This window comes from Castanea sativa, chromosome 10 (assembly GCF_040712315.1).
Source record: "Castanea sativa cultivar Marrone di Chiusa Pesio chromosome 10, ASM4071231v1".
In the NCBI taxonomy this organism is placed as follows: domain Eukaryota; kingdom Viridiplantae; phylum Streptophyta; class Magnoliopsida; order Fagales; family Fagaceae; genus Castanea; species Castanea sativa.
Window position 1 is genome coordinate 22905598 of NC_134022.1, and position 23877 is coordinate 22929474.

At 32.5% G+C, this 23877-nt stretch overlaps 2 protein-coding genes across 2 annotated transcripts; both read left to right on the top strand.

Moving 5' to 3' along the window:
- Positions 1-4000: 4000 nt before the first annotated feature.
- Positions 4001-10952, top strand: LOC142612958 (glycosyltransferase BC10-like). Its single transcript, XM_075785134.1, has 10 exons — positions 4001-4510; positions 5451-5549; positions 6754-6854; positions 6952-7023; positions 7184-7274; positions 8345-8425; positions 10009-10068; positions 10146-10268; positions 10356-10394; positions 10662-10952. The coding sequence occupies exons 1-10, from the start codon at positions 4130-4132 to the stop codon at positions 10788-10790; spliced, it is 1176 nt and encodes a 391-aa protein (XP_075641249.1). The 5' UTR covers positions 4001-4129; the 3' UTR covers positions 10791-10952.
- Positions 10953-17641: 6689 nt separating this feature from the next.
- LOC142614258 (uncharacterized) lies at positions 17642-22625 on the top strand. The gene is made up of 4 exons (XM_075786836.1): positions 17642-18024; positions 19697-19793; positions 21025-21084; positions 22214-22625. Exons 1-4 carry the CDS (start codon positions 17774-17776, stop codon positions 22292-22294), a joined length of 489 nt encoding a protein of 162 aa, XP_075642951.1. The 5' UTR covers positions 17642-17773; the 3' UTR covers positions 22295-22625.
- Positions 22626-23877: the final 1252 nt, after the last annotated feature.

Below are 23877 nucleotides of genomic sequence, written 5' to 3' on the forward strand. Positions count from 1 at the left end.
ACAAAAAATCGAGACCAAAAGCCGACAAAAAATTGAGACCTCGGCGATGCAAGCATGGTCCACTAGTAGTAACGAGCTTCGTCGTGGTTCGCCGTGGAGGTCTAGGTAGTAACAAGCTTTGTCGTGGTTCCAATTCTCCAAGGCCGAGATGTCATCGATCAGGCCCAGTCTAGTACCAAAAAAACCTCCATGATTGGCTCATCGTGCCGAGATGTCATTGCTCGTCGTGGTTCTAATTCTCCTTTCTATATTGATCTTGTCGGTGAGGCTAGACTAAGGTGAGAGTAGAAGCTAAAAAGGAAAGAGTGAGGTGAGGAAAGAGGACCAAAAAAAAAAAAAAAAGTAATTTACACGGTGAACAGTAACCGTGCATATATGCACGGTTACTGTTCATTTACACGACCATGGTGTATATTTGCATACTTTTACAAAGACTAATGTGGGTGTTTGTTTTTGGGTTAGAATGTGTAAAATTGATATTTTTTTCTATTTTAGAATATTATAAATGAGCTGATGTGGTTGCTCTAATATCATGAAAATTGCAAGAAAAAACTATTTTAGTACTTTCAAATATTATGGTTGAACTAGTATCTTATATGTTTTATAACCCAAGTTAACATCAATAACACCACTACAATTCATCATTCCCTTGCGTAATTATAACCCAAAATTATATTCTTGTGCGTAAGTACGGATTATAAACTAGTAATAATAATATGCATAGTATGTTTGACAATTATTTACTTAAGATTTTTAAAAAAATAATGTTACTCCAACTTGAACAATAGTTGATCTCTTTAATTAAATTTACAATAAAATTGGCTATTCAAATACTATACAAATAGTATTATTTCTAAAATATTGAACAATTTTCATTTTGGATGATTTTATCGTTACTTGGAAATAAATATGGAGCACAATCTTGTAAGAAAAAAGTTTATTTCATGATCGTTTGGAGGAAAATTCCCCTAAATACTATCTATTTTTAGTCAGATAATCAATTTAATGAATTATGTGACTTGTTTACGTAATATATACATGGATGATTTTGTACATTGTCTCATCTAATGATGACAAATCAAATTAATGGATCATGTTCTTGCCATGCTGAGACATGGATATTTGAAGACATGACTCAATCAGTACCAGCTCAATGGTATAAGCCATTGATACAGCTGCCTAAGGCCCCAAGTGAAAAAAGACCTCTAAATTTTAACTAATAGTATTAATTAAGCCAAAATATTAACCAATAAATAAAATAATATTTTTTTATCAAATGAAAAACAAATAAAAAAGAGAAAGAAATGCTATGTCCACAACATTTTTACAAAAAATCCTAAATAGCAAATTGTTAAAGTTTGTTATTGACAGCAAAAAAATAATTTTAGTGGTAGGTTCAACTAAAAAACAAGAAGCAACTTAACACCTAAGATTTGTTATGAAAAATATTCTGAATGTAGCACTTCTAAAAGAAAAAAGAAAAGAAAGAAAGTAATTCACAACATTTTTTACTATAATCGAGTTACCAAACTTTTACTAGTTTTCAACTAAATTCACCACTAACATCACTTTTTTACTCATTACTATCAATCTGCCACATCAACAAATGTAAAAAGTTTTGTCAATTTTTTTGTGTTTATAAAGTTAAAAAATAAATAAAAATTTTACGTGGTTCATGTTAATTAATGGTAATTTTATATATGAAACAAGATAACTAATTTTCGCCTTAGGCCTCCAAATTCATCAAGCTGCCCTTGGACTCAATCCTAACTTGATCCATTTAATAATAGTGTCAAGCTGTAACAACTCTAATATAACCAATTATTCAATCCATAATTCAATGCACAATCTAGGAACAATAAAATAAAACAAGAGTTTTATTTATTTATAATTTATCAATATAACTATTAATTAAAATTCTTTTAATTACTTAATAATTATATTTAAAGTTCACATTTATATATATTAAAGGTGGGTTTGGATAGGAGTCTGCGTCTGGTGTTTCACGTTTGAGATTTTTTTTTTCCTTCCTGTGCACATGTCCCAACAGGAGACAAGATGTAGTGTTCACCACTGTGCATGAACAGTAACCGCACAGTGGTGCACTGTTTATGTACTTTTCTGATTTTTTAAAATTAAAAATGGAACCCACAACACTATTCACACATTTAAAAATTATTTTGCTACAGTGTTTTGAGTTTTGAGTTTTCATTTTTCAATTTTCAGCTGTATCCAAACGGATCCTAATTCAATCATTTTGGTTTCATCACAGAATTAAGCAAATCAAAACAAAATTAATCATTTTAAATATATTTGCCAATTATTGACAGAAAAATCTCTTATACTCGAGGCGCATGAGAGCTACCCTCACATGTAAGGAAGCTCCACAAGTGTGAGGTTATTAAAATTATACCCACAAAAAATCATATTGAGTTTGTGTCGTATTAACCAGAGTGATGTCGAATGTTGCCTCCAAATTTCCTGCGGACTAATTCATGCGACAATGACCAAACCATCCAATAAAAACTATCCAACTGGTCCACAAGTACAAAACCCAACTAAGCTCCACGCATACAAAAACTAACGGAAAATTTTTGAATCTCCCGTTAAACTTACCGTCTCCCTGCTCTGCTCAACAAAAAAAACGAAGAAGAAGATGAACGGAAAAGTTAACAGCGTGACATCACATTGCTGCGTTTGCAATTTAAAGCCGACGTGGCGTATTCTGATTGGATAAAGTGGTCACATCGCAGTAATTGAAACCTCATTGAATGGTGGCGACAATCTATAACAGTATAATGATCCCACTCACAAAATATGTATGCAAATAGATACCACCACCACCACCACCACAAAATGGTCACCACTGTTTTGACAGCATTTCACCATTTCTGTTTCTTTCTTTGTTATATTAGATTTAGATTTCTATAACCATATATATATATATATATATTACACGCATTATATTTATATATACATACACACATTTTTCATTTTTGTAGACGTGTGTCTATAGCATTATAATATTTACACGATCCAATAGTGACTGAAAGTTCTCTGGTTTTTTTTTTTTTTTTGGATCTTTCGTGTTCTAAATCACAGGTACATATTACTTTCACAATATTCTCATTATTGTGATTTGTGTGTATGTTTTCTCTTTGAGAATTGGATTTCAATACTTTGATTGTTGTTTGAAACGCGTGATGTTCAAAGCTATAAACGGAGATGTGGATCCGCTGGGTTTTTTTTTTTTTTTTTTTTGCTTTAGATTCAGACTTAGCTTTATGATCAGCTCTGTTTTTTTGTTTAGCAATGAGATTGGTTAATGCATTTACATATATGTGGACCTACATTGTGTAGATTGAGATTGGAAAACATCTGATTCTCTCTATCTATAATTAATTTGTCTTGGTTGATTTGTAAGCATGAATGTAATATGTGATGTATCTCTGTCAATGAATGGCAATTACAATAACCTGTGCTTAAGCGTGAAAACGCAAAATTTAGACTACAATTAGAACTAATTTGGATTCTTATTGTGTTTCGACTTTAATATATCTATATATGATTACTATTACCAATGAGTCATATATGTTTAAAGAAATAGACTTATAGAATTATAAGAAGGAAGTTCAGTAAATACCTCGAGAATGGTATATGTTCATGTGCTTCATTGATATGTTAGGGTTCTATGACTGGTTTGGTTGTATGGGATAGCATTAAACAATGTGATCCATGCTTAGAGTACATTGCTAGTTTCCACCTAATAATTGTGCATGTATGCATTATTATTTTGTAGCAAAAATTGTGATCTTTCTCTCTTTCTCTGCTGCGTGCTTCATAGAAATGAAGAATAGAGGCTTGTGGTTGAAATATGTAAGTGCCAAATTCTGCTTATCTTGATTGTAAATAACCATGGTAGCACTACTTTGCGTAAGCATGTTTTGTGAGCTTAAACATGGTTTTGAAGCTTTAAATACCAATGTAATTTCAGATTCTGGTGTATCAGTGGTAGAAGTTGCTGGTTGGCAGATACTATTCGTTCTATATTTAGGACAAGACTAGTTCACTGGAAAAATAAAGAATTTGAAAGATGCTTTGGGAGTCTGTTATGATACCTTCATCTTAAATGAAGATAGCTCATGCATTGCACCCAGGCATAAGAGATATTATAATCATGTTTGGATCGCGACAGAGACCAAATTTAAAAAGGCCTACATGGATTATTATATTGGTTTCTTTGGTGAGCATTTTTCTGATTGCTGCCTTAGTTTACACACCAAGAACATCTGTGGCATGCTCTCTCTTTTCTCCAAGTAGTTGTGCTATGATTAAAGAGCAACCATATGTTCCATCACGGGAATTAACTGATGATGAGACGGCAGCTCGAGTTGTTTTTAGAGAAATTTTGAAGACACCACCTGTTCAATCAAAGACCCCAAAAATTGCTTTCATGTTTCTGACTCCTGGTTCATTACCTTTTGAGAAGCTCTGGGATAAGTTTTTCCATGTAAGGCTTTATTCCCTTCTCATCATTTCTCTTTTGTTTGTTTTACTTCTTGCACTATTTATTCATATAATTCCTGAATTGGTGTTTTCAAATTCTATTGATTATACTTTATCTCTCTGTCTTTGGTTCTACTCTAGTTGTTGTGTGGAGTTTCAGTTTCACTTCTCATGTTAAAATCTTCAAATCTCGCTGTATGCAAGCTTTGAGAAGATGGAATGTGATAAGTCCTTTAATTTAAACATTGGATTATCATTAAGCCATGGGAAAAATCCTGAACTTCCATCTTTGGTTGCACAAAAATGTGTATGCACATTAATTTTAGTTTATATTAAGTGCAGATAAAAATAGTGGAGATACACAACAGATTTTTGTTGAGATGGTAATTTAGAAAATTGAGTTATAAAGTGTGCAATCATACACATATAAATGAACTAAGTAAGGAAGATTGAACAGTGGAATGCCCTGGAGCTGTATTAATTTTAGGATATTGACTAGTTAAAGTTAACTAGTTGATTGGAAAGTTGCCAATGAGTTCCAGGGTCAAATATCACCTCTTCCCTTTTGTAAGGGCAGGGTGGAGGATCAAGTAATGGGTTCAAGACCCACTGGATGCATGTGTATTTACCACCACACAAAAAAAAAAAAAAAAAAGCAACTTAATCAGAAGGTTATCTGCAAATTCTGAATTTTCACTTGTTACACGTGTTTATTGAGGGCTGGGTTATGCATAGTGTGAGATGTAGAGATGGAATATTGAGAAGAGGATGATATTTGCATTGCAGACCATACATTCATTGAAGATTTAATTTAGGAATTTTTAACTCTAGCTGCAGTTTACCAAAATGCTACTTAATTTTCTTCTCAATATTATACAATTTCCTCAGATGGTACAAACTCTGTTATTCAAGAAAAAAATATATGATTTATTCTCTTTCTGCAGGGCCACGAGGACAGATTCACTGTTTATGTACATTCATCTAAGCAAAAACCAGTACATGTAAGCCCCTACTTTGTTGGTAAAGACATTCGGAGTGAGAAGGTAAGTTATCATATATACAAATATACTTTATAATATTATCACAAAGTCACAAACTATGAAGTGGGCTCAGTGGGTTCTTAATCTTCCTTTCCTTATTAGTGGCTTTGAATTATACTAAAAAGAAGACAAGACTTATGATTGAAGCTGGAAAGATGTGTTCTTACTACTGACCTGTCAAAAATTGGAAACATTTTCATATTAATCTCCCTTCAGTAATTTATATCTCAAAGCATATATATTGAAATATTGATGGATCTTGGGAGCTTAGGATCTTTGGAATTATTTTGTATCTAGCTTTAGTCTGTGATACTCTTGTTCTTGCTTAAGCATTTTAAATGAGGAACAATGCACATGCTTAGATTGTGTAAGTAATTAGTTTTACTTTCAGTCAATTGAGGTTACAGCATCATCCTTATTATTCTGGTCCAAGATGACAGCTATTTTGTAATTTTTATAACAGCGTATCCTCCCCCCTTAGGACATGTTTGAGGGTTAATGGGATTAAGACCCATTAGGTGCATGCATTACTTACCAATAATTTATATATATATATATGTGTGTGTGTGTGTGTGTGTGTGTGTGTGTGTGTGTATTTTTTACACAGATGCCAAAGAGTTCTATCTTTGAACTAACATCAGTTCATTATGTTCGCAAAGCTTTTTCAACATTGAAAAGTTGGAGAGACTTTTTGGATGGAAATTGATGCTCCAACCTAACCTCATGGAGGCTTTTATTATGTGTTAAATTTTGGAGTTGTAAGATTCACCCTAGGAGGTTTCAGCATTTTGCCATATACTTGGAAAGGATAATTACATTACTAAAAATAAAAGCTTGCAACAACAAGAACAACAAATTAGTCAACTCCCAAATGTTTTGGAGTTTGGATCCTCAACAAATTAGGCAGGATCAGCCACATAAAATCTTTGCCGCCATTCTATTCTGTCCAAAGTCATACTCTCTGTTACTTCCTTAATTGACATATCATTTTTTAGTAATTCTACTAATGTTATTTTTGGTCTTCCTCTACCTCTTTGTGCTCCCTCAACTTGAATCAACTCACTATTTCTCAAAAGCTTGAAACTATTAAAAGACAAAAACCAAAAAGTTAGTGCTCATACAAGATTTATAAATATCAGATTTGTAATATAAACATTTGATATGAAACCAGATCAGTAAGTTGATGGAATGAGCAAAGCTGTTGCAGGTGGGCTGGGGGAAAATTTCCATGGTTGATGCAGAGAGGAGGCTTTTGGCAAATGCACTTACAGACCCTGATAACCAACAGTTTGTGTTGCTGTCTGATAGGTGATTTAATTATCAGATTTCTCTTACTACAGTTGTGAAATTGTGCTTGTTATTAGCATATGGTATTTGAATAATTTCTTTTACAATTTTGTTTCAGTTGTGTACCCCTGCATAACTTCGAGTATGTGTATCACTATCTAATGTATACAAATGTCAGCTTTATCGACTGGTACGCTAGCTTTAATTTGTGAAAGGAACCCCTTAGTAGTTGGTTGATAAAATTTTGAAACCTTTTCCAATCCAATATCAATGCTATGTTTCTGCTGAGTTGATATATGATTTATTGTTTTGCTCTCTCTCTTTCTCTCTCTTTCTTTCTCTCTCTCCAGTTTCATTGATCCTGGTCCACATGGAACTGGGAGGTATTCAGAGCACATGTTGCCTGAAGTTGAAAAGAAAGATTTTCGGAAGGCTTCACAGGTAAAGTCTTTATAACATATTGAACTGTAGTTGACATAGAAACTTCGATCTTATTCATTTATTTGTAAGAGAGATTCTTATTATAGGAAAACAAGTTTTCTCAATGTTAAACAGAACACATTCTTGTGGCCCCTTATCTTTCACATTAAGGTATATGATGGTCAAAATTAATATTGGTTCCCCTTTTTGATTGGTTTTATGAATTCCTCTGCAATGCATCTACTCACCAAGCTTCATATTGTTGTTCCCACCATAATTGAAGTTTTTGAATATTAGTTTTTTCATGCACAAAAATGAGGACCACTTTCTCTCACTGGGCTGGGCAACCTTCCCTCATGGAAAACAATTACTAATGTGTGTGAACTCATGGAAGCCTTTGAGGAATTCCACACTAGCATTCAAATTTAGGCTTGCTGACTTTTTCCACTGCATTGTGTAGAATGACCTATATTGAACTGATAGGAAAGGGTGAACTTAATCATTTAACCACTATTTTAATACTTCCCCTCACACGTGGACCCAAACTCACCCTAAATAGTGGGTCTAACATGTGGGATTTTAAACTTCTTAAATGGGAGGAAGAGTGGAGATTGGGATCAAACCATAAACCACCTGCTCCGATAACATGATAAACTATTGTTTATTCCAAAAGCTTAAACTATTAGGAAAGGTGAATTTAATCATTTAACCATTATTCTAACAGTCTCTCTCAGCTTTTTCAATTTTTGGTATTCTTTTAAAACTTTGTGACACTCTACCCTCAAAGAGCCATTTGAGATCATGTGCCACATTCTTTGGTTAGTTCCGGAATATTTAAGCAACTTGACGGCATATCATGCCGTTCTCTGCTTGTAGAATTAGTTAGGCTGCTCAACAGCAAAAAGATCAGGACCTAACCTTCAATTTTTTTAATTCACGTAGATCAGAAAATTCTACTGTTTGTAGAATTTTTGGTCACAGATAGGTTGTGGCTTAATTTCTTTTTCTTCCAACAGATATATAAATTTGTAGCATAGAAGATTGAAATATTTCTCAAGTGTTGCTATTTGTGAATGTTGTTTGTATTGCAGTGGTTTTCCATGAAGCGGCAGCATGCTATCATGGTTACGGCAGACAATCTTTACTACAGGAAATTCAGGCTTTACTGCAAGGTAATCCATTTTCAGTCATGATCTTGTCCTTGCTTTTGTTATTGCTTGCTAGATGAAGAATCTGGTCTATTCTGTAGGGCCTGCATTTGTGTTTTCCTCGCATATCTCAATGTCTGTCTTGATCTAGGTTGGCAGGTCTTGATTCATTAAGATTAAAATATGGTGTAAATTAAGAACATAGAGATCTTGACATGGTTGATGCAAGGAATCTTGCTTTTGCCAGGGATAGCTACATCTCAGCTGCAGAATTTTGATATTATTTTGCTCCTTGTTATTAGGATTCTCTTCTTTCCCTTTCTTTGTTCTTTTTTTTTTTTTTTTGGGGGGGGGGGGGGGGGGGGGGGTTGGGATTGGGACATGGGAGGGAGCAAGTATAAGATGATCCTCTCTTTTCTTTCTTTCTTTTTTTCACCTTTTAAGGGGCAGGTAGGACAAATGATGGGATAATTTATCAACAAATACCTATAATTACATGCTCGCTTATTTGAATTTTCACATATTGTTATGTATGTGCCTATGCGGGTTTTGTAGAGGTGTTTCCAAGGCATTCCAAAAGCAGTCTATTTGTATAGATTCTGCAATCTCTCCCTTTTTTTGGGGGGATGGGGTCTTGGGAGGGGGAGGAGATTTGTAATCTTAGTTGGAAATGAGATACCAATATAATACACCAACTTTAAAAAAACTTAGGTTTAGGAAGTAAAATTGTTTTTCTTTAACTGTTTTTTATATTTTGGAATGTCTATGAAAAAGGGTCTATCAATTGAAAACACGATTAGAACCCAGGATGAATGAACATTTAAGAATTACTAAACTGCATTACTTTCCCCTGCCTCACTCTCTGTCTTCTTTCTTCTCTTAAATGCTAAAATTCTGTTGTTTTTATTTTTTCTGTAAGTTATTCTGTTGAATTTCTCTTTTTTTGAAAGATAATTCAGAAAAGTTAGTGTGGATTCTAGAGTGTTGAACCCTAGCTTCTTCTTCTTCATTTTTTTTTTTTTTTTGAGGATCTTCTTCTTCTTCGTTTCATCAAAGTGCTTTTAGCCAAATCTTCTCCTTTTAGGCTGCATGTATCATTCATTATTTTTATATAAATTTGGAATGTCTATTGTGTTTTTCCCTGCAATTGGCTGCTTTCTAGTAAGCAAATTTCATAACCTAGAATGAAGACATTATTTTATTGATGTTCTTAGACTGCTTTTTGGAAGCTCTATCCCTAGTATCAAATTTTTATTTGCTGCATTTTAAAAAAAAAATCTTAATGTTGATATCTCATATTACTGTTGGAAGAGGACGAGGATCTAAGCAAGCTAATGTTGGACAAGGTTTAAGTTTCTCCAAAGTTATTATGGTCTGATATTTTTATGCATGCCATAAACAACAATGTTGAACGCAACAAATTATTTTGCCATATGAACTGTTAAAAAAAAAAAAAGATCGCAGTTTGAATGGTTTGCTACTTTGGATTCAATATCTTTTCTTCTGTGCTGCCAATATTGTGTTATGGAAGCCCATGGAAAACGTGTAAACTGTAAAACCAGTTTCATTAACAAACATCTTGATGTTGGTGCTTTCAACTTTCTCAGCCAAATATGGATGGGCGCAACTGCTATTCTGATGAGCATTATTTGCCAACTCTTTTTAATGTGAGTCATCTTCTGTGAAGTATAACTCAATTTAATCTCTCCTATTGGTGCCATTTTATTCAATTTCTGTTCTTCAGATGATTGATCCCAATGGAATTGCAAATTGGTCTGTAACACATGTCGATTGGTCCGAAGGAAAATGGCATCCCAAAGCATATAGGGCTCAAGATATTACTTATGAGCTCCTAAAGAACATTACAGTACGTGAGAAAAATCTTATCTTTTGCTTTTAGTTGATTTCCTTGGTATTAGATGCAACATTAATGACACCGTGTTAACCATTTCAGTCCATTGACGAGAGCATACATGTCACTAGTGATGGAAAGGTATTGAGTTTATTACTTGAATGGTGGTTTAAAGGTGTTGCTTAGTTTTTTGTTTTCCTGTGTTCTTGTGAAAAGTAACCATACAGTACTCTTAGATTACGGCAACGTATTCCCTCTTCTTAGGTAAATTCCACTCATTAAATTTATAGTGGGATCTACCAACAGGAGGGAGTACGAAGCCGTTGTATTCTTGGCGTACTTAATAATTTTTTTCTATATGGGAGAATGAAGATCTAAAAAGATGTTTGTTTTGATTTCTGGTTGCAGAAAACTGTATTGGTCACACCTTGTTTGTGGAATGGGATGAAAAAGCCATGTTTTTTATTTGGCAGAAAGTTCTATCCTGAAACTCTGGATAAATTGCTGCACTTTTTCTCCAATTATACAACAGTTTAAGCCTTTTCTCTATCAGTATTATTCTTTGCTGGAATCAACAATCACATCATTTGATTCTAGCCCTCACCTTTGTTACCCCGGATAATGTTTAGATAAAGATTGTGAGGTTCACTTTCCAGATAATCTGGGTGCTTCACTATATCTAAAAAGTTTTAGCTGAAAGGAGGCAAGAAGCTGAACGGTCAAGATTTTGAGGAGGCTGCCAGCTTGTCATTGATTTTTCCATTTGTCCCTGATTCACAGTTTTCTGCCTACTTTTTTTTGGGGTTATATATATTCTGAACGTAAAATTTTTATTTTTAATTTAATAAATGGATTTTTTTTATTTGGCTATAAAAGAATATATATATATATACACACACATGGACTCAATAATTTTGATTTTCAATTCTAGTTGTCTCGTGAAAAATGATCAGCAGCCATGCACATTGTGCTACTACCATACCAAATAATATCTATATGTCGGGATCAAAGCCCTGGGTTTTATTTAAGCCCTTGATCTTATGGCAAAAATAAAATAAAAATAGTCTTTTAATATCAAATGAAAGAATACTTTTTTCTTGAAAAATAATTATAATGTACTGTTAATCTCGCAAGTTGAACAATTTTTTTCCTAGATCCCTTAGCCGATGAAAGAGTACTTATGTTAGTCAAAAAGAAATCTTGGTCTCTTGGTGTGATAGGGTAGAATCTTCTTAGTGTTAGCTCAATACAGTTTAAGGTATATGACGATAAATTTAAGTGAAATTATTTTCGGTATTTAAATATTGATTAAATAACATTTATTTAATTTTCTAAATTATATATTTTTTTAAGATTTAAAAATCATTTGTCCTTTTTTTATGCAAGGTAATTAATCAGTTTTTGTTTTTATGTTTTGCTTTCATCTCTGTGTTAATTGATAGTAGTTGATCTATCTACTTTTCTCGTGACATGGTCAATTTTAATAATATTTATTAATTCTAATTACAAAATAAAAATTGCAAGAGAATTTTTTATAATAGGGCCCTAAGCCTAGGTGTTGAGCTGACCTTAAGTTGTCAATTTAGTCTTAAGCCCCGTTTGAATAGCGTTTTTAGTTTCAGCTTTGGCGTTTTTGCCTTTTTTTTTTTTTTTTTACCAGCGCCTCTTGCGCTGTTCATGAAACATGAACAGTGTTTTAAGGCAAGTGAACAATACATTCAGCAATGAACAGTAATCCATAAATTATTTTTTATTGTTTTTAGTAATAAATTTTCAGCTTTTAACAAAATAAGCCGTATCTAAATACACACTTAGGGTCCGTTTGGATAGAACTTATTGCTGAAAACTGAAAACTGAAAACTGAAAACACTGTAGCAAAATAATTTTAAAATGTGTGAATAGTACCGCGGGACCCATTTTTAATGAAAAAGTGACTGAAAAGTGAAATTTGTGGGTCCGTGAACAGTGCACAGATGCACTGTTCACGGAAGACTGGTCAACATCTGCGGCTTGAAAAAAAAAAAAAAAAAAAAAAAAGCTTGAAACGCAAAACGCAAAACGCAGCCTTGAATCCAAACACATTCTTAGTCAACATCAACACTCATGATAAAGGGACACTCAAATTAGTTTGTGTGAATCAATACACAACACAATGTAAAGCACACACCACAAGCACATAAACTTCCAACATTTTATTAGTTTGCCACTTTGTCTCAAAGTATAAAGGAATATTAAGGAGGTGTTTGGGAGAGTAGCTTAAGTTATGTTGTTTGAATATTTTTGATATGGGTAAAAAAGTGTATACAAATATATTTAAACTAGCTTGCCAAATAACTGAAACTTTTCCCACCAAAACCTGTCTTTGCTCTAAAACACGCAGCCACCAAAGGCTTAAAACCCACATAGTTACAATGTTTTCTCAGTGTACCTTTCGTTTTCCTATCTAACACCCTAAACACCCTTGCTCACACAAGCTATTGACACCCACAAACAATATAGGTTTATAGGAAATCGTAGCAGTTACTTTGGAAAAATAACTATCCATATGTTTACTGCCACATCTTGGGAAACAGCTCTTGGAGATTTCGCCTTGCTGCCGCCATTTCCACTGCTCAAATGCTTCGTAATTGTCACCCATGTTCCCGCCACTTATTAGACACATGTCATAAAATTTTGACACAGTTATTAATAAAAAAAATTTTGACACATTTTTTATAAAAAAATATAAAAAAGTATTAATAAAATTAATTTCTTTATCATTTTTTCCATAAAAAATATTTCTAAACCAATACCCTAAAGTATTTATTAATATTTTTCATTAGATAAATCATATGATTAAAAATATATATAAAACTTGTTTTAACCGCTACGTTTTATTTTAGACAAGCTCGGATGAAAATTCTATCCAAAATTTGTATAAATTTAAAGATAAATATGATGGCACCATCTTTAAAGCTCATTGGCATTAATTATGCTGTGTTATTTATTAAGTTCCCCTTAAAAAAAAAAAAAAAAAAGAGTCTAGAAACAAAACCTAATTTCACACTCAAAAAATATGTCAAGTTGTGATGAGTATATAACTACTTGACTATCAATGATGAAGCCACATGAAAGCAATGATACTTCTATTATAAATTGACAATTCAATAAATGATGAGAAATTGGGTAGTTTGTAGTCTCGTAAATGATTGAAAGTAATAAGTAAAAAAATTAGATTATCAAAATTATAATTTAATGTGAAATAAATACAGTCATTTGAATAATTAATGATAAATTATTCCAAAGCAAACAAAGTATGGCTGTTCAGCTTGCATGGGATGCAATACTTGCGGATACAATAAAAGAGTAACTTTTAAGTTCATAACTTTTCAGCAAATGTAAAGTCTGTAATATTTTTACAATAAATTATAAGTGATAAATTGTTATTGGTTTTAATTTAAGTTCATAAATGTATCAAAAAAAAAAAAAGTTCATAATTGAAATTACCTTTTTGTACGTCAGTAACAACAAACTAGCCTCATTACATGTATTTTGAGTGTGTGATGAGGCTTTTTATTTATTTATTTATTTTTAGGTTTATATGTTTTACTTATAACAGTTTTATTTAATTTTTTTATTTTAAGAAAAAGTTTTACTATTACTTGACTACTAATATGAGAGAGAAATGTGGAGGTGTACAAAAACAGTTTAGTGATAAAAAAAATGGTATGTTTGTGGGAAAAAAAAGTTTTTTTTTTTTTTTTAAAAATAAGTTGTATTAGTACTTGACAACTAATGTCAAGAACAATCAACTAACTTCATCACACGCACTTTGAATGTGCGATGAGGCTTTTTATTTATTTATTTATTTATTTTTGGGTTTATATGTTTTACTCATAACAGTTTTATTTAATTTTTTATTTTAAGAAAAAAATTGAATTATTACTTGACCACTAACTTGAGAGAGAAATGTGGAGGTAGGACAAAAACAATTTACTAATTATAAAAATGGTACATTTGTGGATAAAAAAACAGTTTTTTTTTAAAAAAAAAATAAGTTGTATTAGTACTTGACAACCAACATGAGAGAGAAATGTGGAGGTGGGAGAAAAAACTTTAAAAAAAAAAAAAAACTAAAAATTATGAGATTTTAATACTAATTTTATATGTCTAATCCTATGATTTAAGTCTTAGTAACAGATGAATTTGATGGTATTTTGGGCATCTAAATTGAGAATCCCAAACAAGGAAAACTCATTAAATAGTAGTATAGAATCTAGATATAGATAATAGCATGTCAGTTAAGATTTGTTGTGAAATGTTGTAAACATAGTATTTCTCTGATTTTTCACCTTCTTTGATAAGACTAACTTTTTTTTTAATAGTAATTCTATGATTATTCGTTTACACTCATTACTACATCATTTTTCACAATTATTCTATATAATACATACTATGACGGGTTACTGGTCACTTTTATATAAACTATTTACTTTTTCTCCACCATTCACAATAACTATTCTATATGGCACAGACTATAACAGGCTATCAGACACTTTCATATAACTCAACACTTATTTTTTCCAACACTTGTAGTTTGATATCTATACTATTATTTGCGAGTCTTTTTCTGTTTGAGATTCTCATTTTCATGGTTCAAAAATACCTCTATAGAATAACTTTTCACTTTTATTTTTTATTTTTTATTGTTAAGTAATTTCCCACTCCAACCAATTACAAAAATTCAAGTTTATCAACAAAAAAAATGACAAAAATTCAAATTTGCTAACATTACTCTAAGTCCAATCAAAACACGGTTACTCCCTTCTCTTTGTTTATTTTTTTTGTCCTCACCTTCAAAAAAAAAAAGTTATTCTATAGTTTAAAAAAATTAGACCATGTTAAGTTAGTTAAAAAAAAAAAAAACCCTTCATATCCCTTATAGTTTTTAATTTTTATTTTAATTTTAATGTGATTATCTCATCTCATGTAGTTAAAATAATATCCAGTTATTCACCACTCTTTTTCACTTATCTAAATAAAATTATTAAGGTTTAAAATCCTAGATTCTAGATTACTTAGAAAATCTCTCTCTCTCTCTCTCTCTCACTCTTTTTTTTTTTTGCAAGTACAATTCTATCAAAAATAAATCCAAGTTTATTTTTTATTCTTTCTTTTTAAAAAAAGGTTAAAAAAGTTTGTCCCCACTTTGTCAAGGTGAGTGAAAATAAATTCTAATTCAGAGTTTTTTTTTTTTTTTTTTTTTTTTGGGGCCAAAACATCCGGTGCGGTTACAACTTAAGAGGATTTGGGAAAAAAAACCAACTCCTTTCGTTTTCCTCTCTTCCCTCTCACTAATCTACCTATTAATTTTCCTCTATCATCACATGTCTCACCACTCTTATTTAAAATTAACCACAACGGCCGAAATGGCCATATACCACAGTTTGAGAAAATATGTATGAATTTTCATTATTTGTGAAATATTTAGCGATTTACTACTTTTTTAAAACTTGAGTTCGTGAAATTTGAGTTTGCTGTGTAACTTGAGTTCCAGAAACTCAAATTCTTTGAAAAAATAGCGTTCAAATTGTCATGCTATTTTTTATGGAACTCGAGTTACATAAAAAATTTTCAAAAATTTTCTATGAAATCCAAGTATCATGGAAAACTGAAATTTCTAATTAGTGATAGTAATTAGTGATAGATCCCTACGTATTTTAAAAATAGTGTTAAATTGCAAAATATTTTAAAAAATAGTGGTATTTGACAATTTTGGCTTAACCACAACAAATCAAAGATAACTTTCACAAACTAAAAACTTATCCCATTAAAAAGTCAGCCGCATGCATTCATCTATTTCTCTTTTTCTTCTTTTTTTGGTTTATCTATTTCCCTCTCTCTAGGAGGAACGACCTATTGGTAATCGATGCTTTTAAGTCTGTTGCATTGGGCAGTGTTGGTCACATTTCACGTGAAGTGTGAGAATAATTTTCATTTCATGTCATTTTTTTAAATTAACTTGTGTGAAAATAATTTTGTACCAACTGTGGGTTACTTTTTTCTTTTCATAATTCTATTTTAAATCTTTTATCTTATGTAAATTGTTTTTTGATTCCATCAGCAACCGAGATTACCATTATTGACCCAATTTTGAAGTTTTTGCAGGTTGACCAAGTGGATTAATTGTGTGTTTAGGAAGAACTTATTTAGCTGAAATTGAAATTTTTTTGTTGAAAGTACCGCAGACAAAGCTAAAAGGTAGCTAAAATAGTATGGCAGGCTCATGAATAGTACTAAAAAGTGCAATGAAACTTATAAATAATTGTAAAAATAAGCTGAATAGTAAAAAAATGGCTTTTTAAGTAATGCCAATCGCAAGAAGAGTAATTTTGGTTGTGTTTCACTGGATTATCAATGACATGTCATTCTTCTTCCTTGATGGGTTGATGTTGTTATATGTGTAGTATTGTTGAAAACATTAATTGCAAGGCTTTCACATTGTAAATAATTTATTAGATTAATGACAGAAACTTTTTACTGAAAGTATTGTAGATAAAGGTAAAAGTTAGCTAAAATAGTTCAATGTTACACATAAATTGTAGCAAAAATAAGTTAAATAGTAAAACGCACGCTGAATGTGAAAGATTTATATTATTTTTTTTGCATATGTATTAGTTTGATGTTGTGATTCAATAGGCTACATAAAAAATGATATCCCAACCCCAACGAGTAAAATCATATATAGGTGTATGACAAACATACATTTAAAGGTGGTACTCAAATTTAAAATTTATGAGTTATTGAATAAATCTCTCATTTGCTATATTTATGAACCTTAAAAAAAAAAAAACCTTAAAAGTATTGGTGTTATTGAATAAATCTCTTATTTGCTGTAACTTATAGTTATAGACGTTTAAAAAGAATAGAAGGGTCTCTAAGTATGCGCGGCCAATAGCATAAGATATGTGGTTCTAGAAATTTTTTTGTTTTGATCTTGATGCTGCTACCATTTTAGGAAGGCAAGTGACTATTTTGCAGAATCCTATCAATCATCTGAATTCAAATCTTCTGTCTCACTTTTCCTGCTCCACTCTATACTCCACTAATAAAAACTTGCCACGTGTTTACCTAATTAATTAAATACTACTATTAATTAATAACGGTAACATTAATAAGTCAATAATAATAGTATTTAATTAATTAGGTGAACACGTGGCAAGTTTTTATTGGTAGAGTATATAGTGGAGCAGGAAAAGTGGGACAGAAGATTTGAACTTCAATCATCTATACCCATGTAAAAAAAAAAAAAAAAAAAGATAAAGATTAATCAAGACCGTCCGTTCAAAATCACCAAATAGAAGTAGTAGTACATAAATTTGGAGCGGGAAAATGGAAATAAATACTCACACAGCGTCTAATTGTCACGCACACACTCACTGAAGCAGAGTGCGCGTTGTATAGTAGAAAATTCAAGTTTTTAGAGAGAGAGAGAGAGAGAGAGAGTCTGAGAAGGAGAGAAAGCAAAAAGCTTTTCTTCAATGGCGCCCAGGAAACGACGCTTTGCTGAGGAAGGAGAGAAAGAGAAACCGAAGTCCGAGTTGGCTGCGCGGGTGACTCGGAGCGCGGCTCGGAGAGGTGCCAGTGTTAACTCAGATAACTCGGTGGCTGAGTTGCAGAAGACCGAGTTACCGAAGGCGAAGAAGGTCAAGAAGGCTGAGAAGGACGTAGAGCTCAAGGTGGTGGAGGAAGAAGTCGAGGAAGGGACGAAAACCATTGTGATTGAGCACTGGTGAGTTTTTCTTTAGGTTTTCTGTTTTTTTTTTTTTTTGGGTACTTTGTCTCTGTTTGGTTGCGGAGGAAAGTGAAACAGAAAATTAGTGTCTTGATATGGTTTTCTTGCTGTTTTCGTTTGAAAGGTTAGGTTTTTAATGCTTTGCATATTATGTCTAATGTTTCTTGTTTGGTTTGCCGAGAAAAGTGCAAGAAGAAAATTAGTCTCTTGTTGTGGTATTGTTGCTATTTTCGTTTGAAAGGTTAGGTTTTTAGTGCTTTTCTTATTATATCTAATGTTTCTTGTTTGGTTTCGGAGAAGGTGAAAGAAAATTAGTCTTGTTTGTATTATGGTTTTTCTTGTTCTTTTGGTTTGGAATAGAAGGTACATCGAGTGCTTGCTTATACCTTATATTTGTTGTTTGGTTGCCAAGGAAGTGATAAAAATTTAGTCGTTTTTTATTTGTTGTTTGGTTTTTTAGTTTGGAAAAGAAGCTTAATTTATTGTTTGGTTGCGTTGAAAATGGAAGAAATCAAAGCAAACTGAAATTTTGAGGCGCTAAGAGAAATTAATAAGATTTGAGGTGTTTTGAATTTTGGTTTTTTGTTCACGTGAGCAAAACTGTTGTATAAGCTGAGTTAGATATTGTTTTCCTTTTGTTGTTATTAGTAAGTTGATTAGGGTTTTCTATTATAATATGCTTGGTTCTTGGGTTCTAGGTTAATTTGGGTTTACATGATGAAAGATTAGAGTCAATATATTATAGAGGTGTACAGGTTGTGAAGATTCATTATTGGTAGCAGAGGAAAACACAACATTGATAAAATTCCTTGTTCTGATAATGGGTGGGTAGCATATTGAGTTTTGAAAGGTACTCTGCCAGTCCCTTTTATTTTGATAAGTAGTACTCTGCCTGTCACTTCCCGAAGACCCACACAGTTTGCTGCTTGAAGACTGTTAATTTAGTAGTTGGCTGGTTGTTCTTTTGGATTTCTGTGGTTTTGTTCAGTTCGTAAGATTTTGTTATCTTTTGATTAGTGTACAGACACACAAACATTTATGGTAAATCTTTCAGTTTGTTAGCTACAGAATTGGTAGAAAGGTAGCGAAAATGATGTTAAGTGTTGTAATTACTGTCGTGGGGATCCAAAATAAGAAAGTAGATCAACTCAAGTTTGACTTGTTGTATGCGTATATGTTTTGAATGGTTCCCCTGTTTTTCAATTTTGGTGTTTGTTGCGACTCTCAGGGGACTGGCTATTGAGAAGGTTGATGATTGAATCAGACTACTTAGGGTGTGATCTTTTTTAGTCAAATTTTGCTATATTTATTTGCTGGAAGAAAGTAATTAATGGATTCAGTTCAAATTTGGATAGCATGTATAAAATTAGGAAATACCAATATTGCCTTTTTTTTGGCTTTGTAGAATATCTTGAATGAATCTGATCTCATTAGCAGCTTTTAGCATACATTGGAGATATTATGTTTGGAATTGTTCCCTTCTTTTGCCATTGTCAGTTGAAGTCTTGTTATATGCAATATATTCATTTTCTTTGATGCTTATGGGGAATATTTCCTCAGATGTTGTTCCTTGATGTCTTTTGCCCCTGACAACAGCCTGTATTTTTTAGGAGAAATAAGCTTCCCATATTATGGTGTTCTTTTTAATTTATTTGTTGCTTTACTCTAGCAAGCAATGCAATTCATTCAAGACAAGAGCTATTCAGGTGAAAGAAGGTTTGGAGGAAGGTGTTAGTGGTATCACAGTGCTGGTCAATCCTGATAAGGTATGCTTGGTGAATGTTATTAACTTTGTTGATGATTTCAGTAGTTGCATTGAACTTGACATCTCTTAACAGCAAAGCCACTAGATAACATGAGATTGACTAGTATGAATGTGATAATTATGAAAAATAGTTTCTTTATCTGCCATTCTCCTGTCAGGAAAAAATGAGTCTTGGTTCAAACTATGAGAGCACCTTTGCAAAGCCATTGCACAAGATATCCATACTAATGTTGATCTGGTGGATTCAATTTATGGTTTATTTGATGCAGGGGAAAAATGTCAAAAACTGTTTTAAGTAATGAATCTATTATAACGTTTTTAACCCATGCAAAATAGACGTAGAAAACTAATCATAATAACAATCATAAATACGCCATCTGCAATTCTCAAGGATATTCTATTCATAAAATGCCTTTTCTTGAATATGCATGGATAACTAACAAACATTTAGGATTGAATTTTATCATAAAATTTATTCTTTAATAACATTCTAGTTATGGCATACCTTAATGGCATTGGAGTATAAATTATTAGACAAGTTTATTGTTCTGTGCTGCTTAAGCTGAAATCTTGTTCTTTTGAATGGAAAAGCAAAATTTTATGTTGTTTATTATCAATATTCTATTTTGATGTTTGAATTATTCTACCTTTTGTTGCTCATACCTTCCTTACCAATGAATTTAGTTTTTCAAATCTGTTTCTTGAAATATCCAAAATTGTTTAGTAAAGTGTGATGTTATATTACAAGTTTTTATTTTTCATTTAAAGTTTTATTTATTTGTGTGATTCACTGAAACTTATTAAGTCATGTAGCAGGAGGGTTCATTACTTCAGCGTATAGGTTGATTCTTCATCTTTCTAAAGATTTTATTTTTATTTTTTAAATTTTCATATTTGCTCCATTTTTATACTTTGTTGTATTATGCTGCAATTAAATTTTGAAATTTTGATTGATTTTTCATTTTTATTTTTGATTGTAATAATGGAATAGGAAATTTTTTGATGATGTACGAGTAAGTGAATTATGTACTGAAGTATGAGTACACCCTTTGGTCAGATTGACTTTTCCCTAATTATATGTCTTAAAAGTACACTCCACTTAAATGCAATAGAAACAAAAGGGTCATCTTGTATGTCAAAAGTGTCCCTTGTGACTTGCTTTTAAAGGTTAATTGCCATTTTATTATAGGCTTAGTGATTTGGTTCATTTTTACTTTTCCTCTTTTCAACAGCCAAGAAGGGGGTGCTTTGAAATACGAGAAAAAGGCGGCGAGACGTTCATCAGTCTTCTGGTAAACAAGACAAAATTATTTGTGTGTTTTTTTTTCCATTGTGTTGACCTTCAGATGCATTATGCATGTCAAATCTGGTTTTCCCCAGTATGTTGTTCTTATGATGGCTGTTGATGCAATTAACTTGAATTTTCTGCCCCTTGGAAATTGAATGGGTTTTTTGTATTCTACATACCATTGATTGCGATAATGAATTACAGATTTGTTGTTGAAAAGGCTGCTAGGAATTGTCTCATGAGAATATTAGGTGATCATGAGTATAGGGAATTAGCTTCACTGTGTTTTGTCTTGGATGGCATGTGGAGGTACTGGCAATATAAATGGAATTCTGATTATGAAGTATTATACATATATTTTTTAATGAAAGTGAAGAATGAACTTCAATATGTTTTGTCCTCTTACAAAATATGGGGAGGACTCTCTATGTTTCTCTTTGAAATGAAATGAGTCCATGTCATGATGAAGATTGTTTCCAAGAATCTATGGGTGTACATGGTGTCATGTTATTTAAAATGTGTTATTGATAAATTTTAAATGATGTGGCACCATATATACCCTCAGATCCTTGGAAACTAAATCTTGACCTTGAAAAGACAAGGATCCTGATTTGAAATATGGAGTTATTGGCAAAATAAATGGCAGTCTGGATATCACAAAACATTCAGATGAAGTCTTTGAGAACAAATTGCAATTTGGTGTTTGATGCCTGAGAACCTTAGGTATGTTGCATTTAGCTTTCAATCAGTTTCCAGACCCCAAAATCTGTATATTGGTGGAATTTCTCTTTTGTTGTACATCTCTTTTGTCTTTTCACAAAGATTTCCTCACCGAGGCAGGCCCCATTGGACCCAACCCTAGGAACTAAACCGCGGATACACAACTCCTCCTACCAGAATCAATCTCTTTTCACAAAGATTACTTGATAATGATAATAAAGTTGTTTGGCTGTGGCAAAAATTTTGTGGCCTGATCATTCTTTTACCAGAGGCAGGTGCAGGTCTATTTAGTGGTTAACTTAATACCAAAGTCTATCAAATTTTTTAGTGAACTAAAGTGGAAAAGCGTTGTGGAAAACCCTCTAGCCTTTCTCTCAGTTGCCAATTACTTCTTTCTTCTTGGGTTGTTGCAGGATATGAAGCGACCATTTACACCAATGAAGAATCTGGACATGGGCGAAGTTATCTCTGGTATTATTGACAAGATCAAATGAACACCAACTGCTTGCAAGTGGATTTTGGATATACCGTGAAAGTCATTTTGTTGTAGTGCATGAAGTTGGCCTTGCTAACTTTCTTTCATGGTAGAAACTTCTAATGTCTGGATATTCTGCTCTGGTATCTGTTGCTTTTGAATTGTCAGTACTAATACTATTTAAGATTGGGGTACTTGACATTGAACAGTCATTCTAGATATTGTTGATAGGATGAGTTGATGAATACAGATGCATTTAGGTTACTGTGGTAGCAGCCTTTTCCCCTGCTTAAAGGAGCAAGGTTGCATTGATAGTTTTAAAAAAAAAAAAAAATTGAAATCTTCCATAACTTTTGTGCACTCTCCTGATTGTTCTGATAGTCATTGTTTACAGTTTTGTTCTATGGATGATTTATTTCTTGCTGCTTTGTCTTTCAGTTGTGTACATCCCCTATTCAGTATTCACTCAAATAAAAATGATATGGCAGGTAACAATGAATAATCACATAATTTTGATTCGGTTAAATTGTATATTTCTTCCTCAACCCCTGATATATATTTCTAATAATTTCTAATTAAAATGAATCTGTATCTGGTTGATAGAGATCAGCGTTACCAAGAAATGATTTTCGTTTTGAGTGTCACATCTGGAATCAGAATAAATATTAGTTGAATAAAAGGCTAGGTTCTGGGCATTGGACATTGAGACTACACCAAAAACCTCAAAATGCATGTTAAAATAGCTGGGTATGGGTTATGACTGTTGTCATCGCAAATAATATTGGGCCTAGCCCAAATAGGAAAGGAAATGTTTATTCATATGAAACTGCCTAACGCATGCTGGCGAACTTGTGTGTTCTGAGCTTTTGAGCACCTGATTATTCCTTGGATCTACAGCACTCATTTTCTACGCACCTGATTATTCCTTGGATCTATAGCACTCCTTTTCTACGCAAACAACCAAGCAAGTAGGGAAAAATGCCCCCACACTTCCTGAAATGGTAATTACACCCCTTAAATTTTTATTTTGGCCAACTTACTCTTTCAATGACCTCTTGTAGTTTGTTGTCAAAATTTTAACAGAAAATACGTGTGAGACACACGTGATGCTTAAAATACCATAATCAAAAAGATGAGAAGAGAGAGCTCAATGGTTAGAACACCACTGTGGCATTCCTACTTCTGGGGTTGGAAGTCTTTGTCTTGCCGTTTATGGTTCCACTGCACCGTCCAGCTGCAAATATGGATCTCCTATTCAATAGCCACCATTTTACTGATATTTTCTTCTAAATATTTCCCATGATGCCTTAGTTTTGGGACCCTGTTTTCCTACAATGAAGCGTGGTTTACAAGGATGGAATGTTGGACTTTCAATTCTTTTACCCTTCAAGCATTCTCTGGACGAATTCTTTGGGAGCAGTAATCAACAACCCAATAGCCAAGTCCACCATCTTTATTAACATTCTTTACCAACCCAATAAAGAAAACTAACCAAAACGGTAAAACCCACATCTAATTCTAAATCCCAACAACACCGAATTCTTCAAAACCCAGAATTTTTGTTTTCAATTAAAAACTTAAAAACAAAAAACCTCCAGTTGT